We start from the raw sequence: 10,863 nt of genomic DNA on the forward strand, positions 1-10,863 counted from the left end.
TCCTCCCAGCAGTGGACCAAAGTTTCTTCCCACTCAATATTAGCAACTTTATTGATTTTTTGGTTTTTTTTTTTGAGAGGTTTTTGCTATAGGGTGCGTGCGCTTGCCAGACAGACAGAGAGAGACAGAGAGAGAGAAGGTGAGAAATCACCCCCCCCCGGGGGGATGACAACGCCCCAATCCCTTCTCCTTCATTCTCCTCTCGGGATCTTGGGCATGCAAGCACACGCGCCTGGCATGAGTTCAAGCCACCGGGTCCAGGACTCGAACCGTGGTTGACTACGTGGGAGTTCAGCGACATAGCCATTACGCTAACTGCTGGTCTCAATATTAGCAACTTTATTAGTTTTTTTAACGGGCAGAGGGGATGTGCGTATACCAGATAAAGGTAAAAGACAGGGGGAGAAGAAGGCACTCCCTAGGGGGTGTGGTCACACCGCAATCCTTTCTCTATTTCTCCATCCTGTTGAGCTCTGAGGCATGCGTGCATGTGTACCTGGTGTGTTTTTCAAGCTGCCGGGGCTGGGACCCAAACCACAGCAGGTCATATGGGATCCGGTTTCCTTAATCACTAGTCTATGGAGCCAGCCCCAATTTAGTAATTTTATTCATTAGTTTGACAAGTAGAAATGTTTTTATTATTTTAATTTGCATTTCCCTGATTAACTATGAGGATGCATCTCTTTTATAACTTAATCGACCATTTTCGATGTTATCTTCTACAAATAACTATATTCTGAGATCATTTTCCCCCCATTTGACTTTTTGTTGTTGAATTTATTACCTCTTTATTTCTTTTGGGTATTAGTCCTCTGGATATTTTATATGTGGTACAGATATTTTAAAAAGCCTGTCACTCATCTATTCAATCCGCGTTTGAGGTGCGTGCATGTGTGTGTGTGTGTGTGTGTGTGTGTGTGTGAGCTGCATTTGTTAATACTCTATGTAATCAAATTGATCAAGCCCTTGCTTTGGTTTTGTTCTTGCCTGCAAACTACCATACTCCAAATTATGGGACTTAGTCTTTCCCAAAGACGTTGGATGGAGACTGCAGAACTAGCAGGTGTATCAGACCTAGAATCTTAGGCGAGGAATGTCACCCATGCATCTGACCTGATTCCACTTTCTGCTCACCCTCTTGAGCTCAGTATCCTCATAATTCACCCCCAAATCCTCCCTGATTTCTGCTGACAGTCACTAAAAAACCTAGAAATTCTTTCCATGTGTAAGCCAACTCTCCCTAGACAGACCTTCGACTTCTCCCCCTGACGTAAGCACTGGGACCTACCCCAGGCATGGCTGTGGCGGCCCTGGTGGGAAGTCCTCGTGGAGGGCTGGCGTCCCCTCAGGTCCCGCCGCAGGTGAGATTCTCAGAAGTGCTCGGCAGTCTGACAGGCCGTGTGTTCATGCTGGGAAGATTCGTTCTGTGTGCTGTGGAGATGTAGAGAGATGAACGGTACAAAATACGAACATAAAAACTTTTTTAAAAAGAGAAAAAGAGAAATACGATGCAAGGAAAAAAAAGTTCAAGCAAAGCAAGAGGTTTTTTGTTTGTTTTTCTAAAGGGAATAGAGAGGTTGATTCTTTTGGCAAAGGAGGTTCAAGAGATTTGGAGTTGAAGATTTTCGGATTCACTAGAGTCGGTTCAGTGCCTCCATCCCACCCTGAGTGTGCAACTCCCATGGCGTCTCTCTCGCTCCTTTCTCCCGGAGTAAGCTGGGAATTCCACCTGTGATGTGACTCTGTAAAGCACGGGGTCACATTTCAAGCCTGTTTTTCGGTGGTTTTCAGCCTTGCCTCCCGAGTGCCCATGCATTGCTTCTAGGACCATTATAGGAAGCTCTCTCCTCTGAATACGCCTAAACTTGTATTTTTTTTTTTTTTTAAAGGACTCGAACCGTGGTCGACTACATGGGAGTCCAGTGACATAGCCATTACACCAACTGCTGGTCCCATCTCCACATTCTTATCACCTCTCCTTACAAAATCAAATATGAATGTAGGTATTTCCACAAAGGGACTTTGCATGTATGAAGATACTTCAACAAGTTTGCAGAAAATACAGAATTTAAATAAGGATGTATTTCGGTGTGATGTATCAATAATTTGAAATCCATGCATAATTTCTTTTTTCTGTTTTTGGAGCGATTTTTGCTACAGGGCATGTGCACTCACCATAGGGATAGAGAGACAGAAAGTGAGAATTCATCCTCCGGGAGGGATGGCCATGCGCAATCCCTTCTCCATTCTCTTGGGATTTGGGGCACACACACACACACACACACACACCACACACACACACACACGTGCAGCTGGCATAATCAACTTGATATTTTAAAGCCCGAAAGCTTTCTTTTTCTCTTTGTAACTCTAGAGCGGAGTCAGAAGCAGTTGCCCGACTCCAGAGTTTCGTGGTCGTCATCCCACGGGAATGATCACATTCAAGTGCCAGGCGTCCTGCGGCCCTGTCTGAGCAAGCGCGTCCTGTCAGGTCAGCACCACTCACGCACACTGCGGACCCATGTGGTCAGCACCCCAGTTCCACCCACAGGCAGTTCACCCATGTGTTCAAGCCCAGCCGCATCATCTAACAAATCCCGAACTCTCTTCTGTGGGCACTTAGTTCCTGGGTCTAGTCATGGTACCAACGATTAGTCAGCAAAACAGAAACCACTCTAGGTGTTCCGGGTAGAGGTGGTTTAATACAGACACATTTATAAAATTGTTGGTCAAGCAGAGGGAGAAAGACGTCCCGGGGAGGGGTGTTTGACGCTGGTATTAGGAGCAGCGGGTGCCCCCGGCTGGAGCCCAGGAGCCTGTCCCTGCCACGAGGAGCAGGGCGGCACTTCTGCTGCAGCTGCCGACCCCTCACTGATGCCACCGAGGAGCCAGGGAGCCCCTGCTGCTCTGATTCCGGTCACCAGCGGCTGTCAGGGCAGCTGCCCAAGACCGCGAGATACGAGGAAAAGGGCTTCTCTCCTGCTCCTCCCTCTCCGGCCAGTGTTTCCAACGGCAGTGGCCGCCGGGGAGTCAGGGCTAGACGCCCGAGACGTAGTCTGTAGGTTTCAGCACCGACGTGACGAGGACACGGAGGATGGGCGTGCACCGTCTCACACGCAGCTATTACAAATGGGCTTCTTCAGAGAGAGGAAGGAAACGAGAAGATGATTCGGGATCTAGGAGACAGGGGAGGCAACGGGAAGGCTCGGGAACGTGGGGCAGGAGCACGGGGTGCCCGCAGCAGGAGGAGAGGCCCGCCGGCCTAGAGCGAGACCACGGGCAGCTCCAGGTGGGGTCTCATGGCAATACCAACGTGCGACGTGCCTGAATTGAGAGGAGATGCACTGTCCTGTCAGAGACTTTAGGGAAAATTATTGTAAATACACAGAAAGTAAAGCAGTAAAATCAAAGTTCTGGAAAAGCAAAATGTGAAAGAAATGAAATGCAGTCATAGCACAACCGTCAGCCCAGCCGTGAATCACACAGGGCCGCGATGTGAAAAACGAGTATTCGATGCAATACAGTAGAATGAAACGAGGTTTGAAGGGAAGAAAGAAGTTATACTGGGGACAGTAGAGAGGGCTAAAGTTTCATCTTTCACAACAAAGGCAGTAGATGATATAGCTGACCCTAGAACATTGTGGAGTTTGGGGTAGCACACCGCCACATACTTAAAAATCCATATAATGTTTCACTTCCCCCAAACCTAACTATACTGGTCACTGGAAACCTTACCACTAACATAAACAGTCATTTAACAAATACGTTGTAAGTTGTGTATTATGTATTGTATGTTTACAATACAGTAAAGTAGAGAAAATGTTATTAAGGATATCACAAAGAATAGGGACCAGTAGTTGGCGTAATGGCTATGTCGCTGGACTCCCATGTAGTCGGCCGTGGTTTGACTCCTGGACCCAGTGGTTTAAACTCACGCTGGATGTGTGTAACTGGATGCCACAGATTCCAAGAAGAGAATGGAGAAGAGATTGTGGCGTGGCCATCCCCCCTGGGGGTGATTTCTCACTTTCTGTCTCTCAGTCTCTCTCTGTCTTCTTGACGAGTACACCCTAAAGCAAAAAAAAAAAAACCTCTCCCAAAAAAAAAAAAAAATCACAGGAAACAGAAAATACATTTACAGTATTGATGGAAAAAACCTGTATGATAAGTGATTTACACAGTTGGAAGCCATGTTGTTCAAGGCCAGCTGTATTTAAAACGGAATAATCGAGAAATGTGAACGTAATGAGTTCATTGAGATGACACAGGTAAATATCAGGAGAAACACAGCTAAAATAGTTGGAACTTTTCTTGGAGGAGTTGGCATAGGTGGAATAGGGCATGGACATTTTATTTTTCATTCCATGCCTTGTATGTGTAGTTTTATTCATTTATTTGGCCACAGGGCATAAGCAATCATAGAGAGAGACAGAGAGAGAGACAGAGAGAGGGAAAGTGAAAAACTATCTGCTGGCGGGTGGCCATGTCGCAATCCCCTCTCCTCCATTCTCATGAGATTTGGGGCATGTATGCACATGCACCCATTGTGGTTTTCAAGTCACCAGTTCTAGGACTCGAACTATGGTCAGCCATGTGAGCATCCAGTGCCTTAACCACCATGCCACCTGCTGGCCCCTGGTATGTAGTTTTAAAAAATGTATTTGTGACAAGCAGATGACAAAGCAGTCACGTCGCTGGACTCCCACATGGCTGACCGTAGTTCAAGTGCCAGACCCAGTGGCTTAAACTCACGCTGGGTGTGTGTGTGTGCCCAAGATCCCAAGAGGAGAATGGAGAAGGGATTGCAGTGTTGCTCTTCCCCCACGGGGTGAGTTTTCGCTTCCCTCCTACTGTCTCTGTTTTTTTCTTTCTGGCAAGTGCAGATGCCCTACGGCAAAAACCTTATATATATGTTTGCAGGTGGCGGGTGGTTGGTGGCTAAGGCACTAGATTCCCACGTGGCCGACCTACGTGCAAGTCCTGGATCTGCCTACTTGCTTTGTCCCGCTCTCTTTTTGGTCAGATGAAAAACAAATAAATAAAGTTAAACAAATAATTCTAAAAAAATGTATTTGCTATATTACTTTGGTAAAATATCCATATACTTTTTTTAAATCCACAAATTTTGAGAAATTTTTATCAGGATGAAAAATGACCGTCTGTGCTTTACTAATGCCAACGACGGGTGGAAGTCTTTTCAAGATGTTTGCAGGAGGTAGCCCAGTTTTACTCATCTAATCTAAATATAGAGGCTTGATGATTACTTCTGTTCCTGATTCTTTCATTTGAGGGTCCCTTCAAGTCTAACTTAGATAATAATGAATGTATTTTAAAGTTTCTTTATTTACGATTCTAAAGTGTTTGTTTGAAGTTCTTAAAATACATTCTGGCAATGTAATATCACTGTGGGCATTTTATTATTATCATTTTTAATTTTAAGAAAATAGCTTTTCCTTCCCTCCTTCATTGTTTTTGGAGGTCTCTTTTGTGCTGTTTCTCTGGTCACTGTTCCTTAGGAATGTTGGTTTGATGTCGTCGTGGGGAAAGAAATCAAACAGAGAAATGCAAAAATGGGGGAGAAGTTCTAGTAACCCGATAGTGATTATTTTAGGAGTGCTGAGAACAGAGGGAGTGAGAAGGGCTCGGCAGGATTTGGTCTCCGGAACGGCTTTTCACACAGTAGAACGAGAGCTCAGGGGACTATGATCTCCGTAGAGCTGGTTCCAGGGTAAGGAAGACTGACATGGCCTTTCCGACAGTCAGAACACTCTCCGCGTTGGCCAGACCTCACTGAAAACAAATAATTCTAAAAAAATGTATTTGCTATATTACTTTGGTAAAATATCCATATACTTTTTTTAAATCCACAAATTTTGAGAAATTTTTATCAGGATGAAAAATGACCGTCTGTGCTTTACTAATGCCAACGATGGGTGGAAGTCTTTTCAAGATGTTTGCAGGAGGTAGCCCAGTTTTACTCATCTAATCTAAATATAGAGGCTTGATGATTACTTCTGTTCCTGATTCTTTCATTTGAGGGTCCCTTCAAGTCTAACTTAGATAATAATGAATGTATTTTAAAGTTTCTTTATTTACGATTCTAAAGTGTTTGTTTGAAGTTCTTAAAATACATTCTGGCAATGTAATATCACTGTGGGCATTTTATTATTATCATTTTTAATTTTAAGAAAATAGCTTTTCCTTCCCTCCTTCATTGTTTTTGGAGGTCTCTTTTGTGCTGTTTCTCTGGTCACTGTTCCTTAGGAATGTTGGTTTGATGTCGTCGTGGGGAAAGAAATCAAACAGAGAAATGCAAAAATGGGGGAGAAGTTCTAGTAACCCGATAGTGATTATTTTAGGAGTGCTGAGAACAGAGGGAGTGAGAAGGGCTCGGCAGGATTTGGTCTCCGGAACGGCTTTTCACACAGTAGAACGAGAGCTCAGGGGACTATGATCTCCGTAGAGCTGGTTCCAGGGTAAGGAAGACTGACATGGCCTTTCCGACAGTCAGAACACTCTCCGCGTTGGCCAGACCTCACTGAAGCAAGGCCACTGCAGAGCAATGGTCTCTTCTTAGTTTAGTGGAGCATCTAGTTTCTTGACTTGGAGGTAAATCATCTTTTCTTTATTTTTTCTTGGTCTGCAATGAGAAATAAAAGTAGAGAAGAGAGAAATGAAGTGGTTGAAAAATCAATAGAGTGGTTAGTAAATAGACGGAATAAAAAATCGGGTATAAGCTTTGTCCAGGATTAGTCTTGTGATGTGTTCTTATTGCGATTTCATAAGGAACACGAATAGAGCTTAGTGAATAGCTAATGTGGAAGGAAGGCTCCGGAAACTCTTTTAGGAGTGTCAGTCAGAATAGCAGTGACAGCGACGACAACAGTAATGGGCCCAGAGAATTTCCTTCCTTACGGTGATCTGGTCTTTTCTAGAGCAGAGAGGTAAAGCTGAAATTTAATCAATTTTATACATGTTAAAGATGATAGAAAAATCTAGACACTGTTATTTTTAGGTATGTAAATAAATTGGAGAAATTATTTTGATCAGAGTTTATTTAATTTTGAACAGTTTGATAAATGACAAATGCAATAAAAATATTTGTTCAAATTGTACATTTTCTCAGTCATCTCGTGTCTATGAATACCAGAATGTTACTGATACCCATTGTAGAAATGCTGTTCTCTTCATTTGGTTGTTTCCAGCAACATCCTTTGTCCATGCTCCTGTTTATAGTTTGAAGCAAATGTGGGCTGCACCTGGTTCTCCAGCTTCTCACAGAATGTCCCTTATGTGGAGGTGGTTAGTCTTGCCTCAGTTTCTAGATCAGCTTGGCCTGAGAGGGGGCATAGCAGAAGCTTACCCAAATCACCTTGAGGTATTGGAGTCCTCTCAGACTGCACAAGGAGGGTCTCAGTCAAGTCTATTGAGATCCTATAGCCTCTATGTCAACAACAACAAAAACAACAGCAGTAGCAATAACAGTCGCAACAATCACAACAGCAATAGGGACAGCAGCATCAGCAACAGTAACAGTGGCAAAAATAGCAACAGCAACAGTAGCAGCAGCAATAATAGCAATAGCAGCAACAACAGCAACAGCATCACCAGCAACCGCAATAGCAGCAAAAACAGCAATGGTAACAGCAACAATAATAGCAACGACAGCATCTCCAGCAATAGCAATAATGACAGCAGCAGCAACAGCAATGGAAACAGTAATGAGAACAAAAGCAACAGTAACAATAGCAGAAACAACTGCAGCAGCAGCAACAACAGTAACAGCAATGGCAATAGTAATAATAGCAATAGCAACAGTAACAATAGCAGCAGCAACAAAAATAGCAATAACAATAGCACCAGCAACAGCAACAACCACAGTATCACTAGCACCAGTAGCAACAACAGCAACTGTAGTTACAACAATAGCAATTGTAGCAATAGCTGCATCACCAGTAACAATAGCAATAATAAGAACTGCATCATCAGCAGTAGCAACAACTGCATCATCAACAACAGCAACAATGATAACAATAGCAACAACAACAGCATCACCATCAACAGCAGCATCACCAGTAACAATAGCAGCAACAACTGCATCACCAGCACTAGTAGCAACAACAGCAACAGCAGCAAATGCAACAAGATCAGTAGCAATAGCAACAGCAATTACAACAATAGCAACAGCAACAACAGAGACAATGGCAATAACAGCAGCAATGATAACAATAGCAACAACAACATCAGCACCAACAGCAGCACCACTAGTAACAAAAATAGCAACAACAATAGCAGCAACACCAATGGCATTAAAAACAACAGCAACAATAGCAATAGCCACAGTAACAATAGCAACAGTGACAACAAGAGCAACAGAAATAGCAACAATCACAGCATCACTGGCAACAACAATATCAGAAGCAATACAAACAACAATAACATTAGCAACAACAACAGTGGCAGCAACAAAAGCAATGACAACAATAATAATAGCAGCAGCAACAACAACAATGGCAACAATAACAGCATCACCAGCAACAAAAACTGCATCAGCAACACCAGCAGTATCACCAGTAATAACATCAGCAAAAGCAAAAGCAACAGTAACAACAGTGACAGCAGCAATAGTAACAGTAACAATAGCAGCAGTAACAATAGCAATAGAAACAACTGCATCACCAGCAGTAGCAACAACTGCATCAGCAGCAACAGTAACAACAGCAGCAGCAATGAAGGCAACAGTAGCAGCAACAGCAGTAACAATTACAGCAACAATAGCAATAGGAACAATAGTGGCAGCAGCAGCAATAACAATAGCAACAACAGTAGCAATAAGAACAATAGCAACAATAACAATAGCAACAATAGTTACACTAGCATCACCGGCAACAACAACAGCAATAGCAACAATAGCAGCAGCAACAACAATAACAATAGTAACAATGACTGCATCACCAGCAGCAGCAACAGCAACAATAGCAGCAATGAAGGCAACACTAACAACAATAGCAGTAATAATAATAGCAACAACAGCAATAGTAACAATAGCAATAGCAACACCAACATCAACATCGATAACAATAGCAACAACAACTGCATCAGCAGCAATAGCAACAACTGCATCAGCAGCAACAACAGCAACAACAACAGCAGCAATGAAGGCAACAGTAACAACAGCAGTAACAATGACAGCAATAACAGCAATAGCAATAGTAACAACAGCAATAGCAACACCAGCATCAGCATCAATAACGATAGCAACAGCGTCACCAGCAAGAACAGTAGCAACTGAAGGACCAGTGCAGAACCAGACAAGGGCACAACACAACAAGAGCAATAGCAACAGTAACAACAGCAGCAGCAGCAACAACACCAGCTACAACAATAGTATCACTAGCAATAATAGCAATAACAGCAGTAACAACAGTGACAACAGAAATAGCAATAGTAACAAGAGCAGTAGCAAAAAAATAGCATCACTAGCAACAGCAGCAACAGTAGCAGCAGCAACTATAACAACAGCAGAAGCAGCAACAAAAGCAATAGCAACAGTAACAATGGCAATAGCAATAATACAATAGTAGCAGCAACAATAGTAGCAATAGCAATAACAACAACAGTAGCAGCAATAGCAGCAGCAATGAAGGCAACAACAATAACAGCAATAGCAATAGCAACAGTAACAACAGCAGCAACAGCAATACCAGCAACAACAATAGCTACAACAGCATCACCAGCAACAACAGCAATAACAACAGTAACAACAGCAATAGCAACAGTAACAGTAGCAGCAGTAACAACAACAACAGTAGCAACAACAGTGGCAGCATTGAAGGCAATAGCAATAACAACAGTAGTAACATCAACAGTGATAATAACAATTACAATAGCAGGAGCAACAACAGCAGCAGTAATGAAGGTCACAACTGTAACAACAGCAATAATAATAACAGCAACAACAGCAACACCAACACCAGCAACAACAATAGCTACAACAGCATCATCAGCAACAGTAGCAATAGTAACAACAGCAGCAGCAGCAATGAAGGCAATAGGAATAACAGTAACAGCAACAATAGCAATAGCAACAGTAACAGTAGCAGCAGCAACAACAGGAGCTGCATTGAAGGCAATAACAATAACAGCAGCAGTAGCAACAACAGAGACAACAGAAACAGTAACAATAGCAGCAGCAACAGCAGCAGTAGCAAGGAAGGCAACGGCAATAACAACAGCAGTAGCAACAACAGCATTAGCAATAGTAACAATAGAAGCAGCAACAACAGTTGTGGCAACAGTAACAACAATCACAGCAACAACAGTAGTAGCTGTATCAACAGCATCAGCAGCAACAATAGCAGTGACAATAATGGCAACAGCAACAATAGTAACAATAGTGACAGCAACAACAGCAGTAACAATGGCAGCAACAGCAGCAGTAGCAGCAACAGCAGCAGCAATCACATCAGCAGCAATCACAACAGCAGCCACAACAGCAAAAACAGCAGGAACAATTGCAAAGAAACCCCCTAGCAACCATAGCAACATGAATAGCAACAGCACCAGCTGCAATAGCAGCAATAACATTAGCAGCAACAACAGTGATAGCATTAGTGACAGCAATAACAACAAAGGCAAAAACAATACAACAGACAGCAAAAGAGTAGCATCAATACCAGGAATAGCAGTAGCAACAATGATTGTAACAACAACAAAAACAGCAATAGCAGTAGTAACAATAACAGTAGTACAACAATAGGAATATAAAGAACAATGGCATCAGCAAAAAATGACAGCAAAAATAACAGCAGCAACTACAACAGCAACAGTAGCAGCTGCAACAATAAAATGTGGCAGGAAGAG

At 43.0% G+C, this 10,863-nt stretch overlaps 1 protein-coding gene across 1 annotated transcript in view; it reads right to left on the reverse strand.

Moving 5' to 3' along the window:
* Window positions 1-7,117: 7,117 nt before the first annotated feature.
* SLC22A2 (solute carrier family 22 member 2) overlaps window positions 7,118-10,863 on the reverse strand; it is a gene marked incomplete in the record, with an annotated part of 37,808 nt that continues 34,062 nt past the window's right edge. The window contains 1 exon segment of the mRNA XM_027773356.1: window positions 7,118-7,336. Coding sequence (XP_027629157.1) covers window positions 7,327-7,336 — 10 coding nt within the window.

This window comes from Tupaia chinensis, unplaced genomic scaffold, assembly GCF_000334495.1.
Source record: "Tupaia chinensis unplaced genomic scaffold, TupChi_1.0 Scaffold000346_1, whole genome shotgun sequence".
NCBI lineage: Eukaryota > Metazoa > Chordata > Mammalia > Scandentia > Tupaiidae > Tupaia > Tupaia belangeri.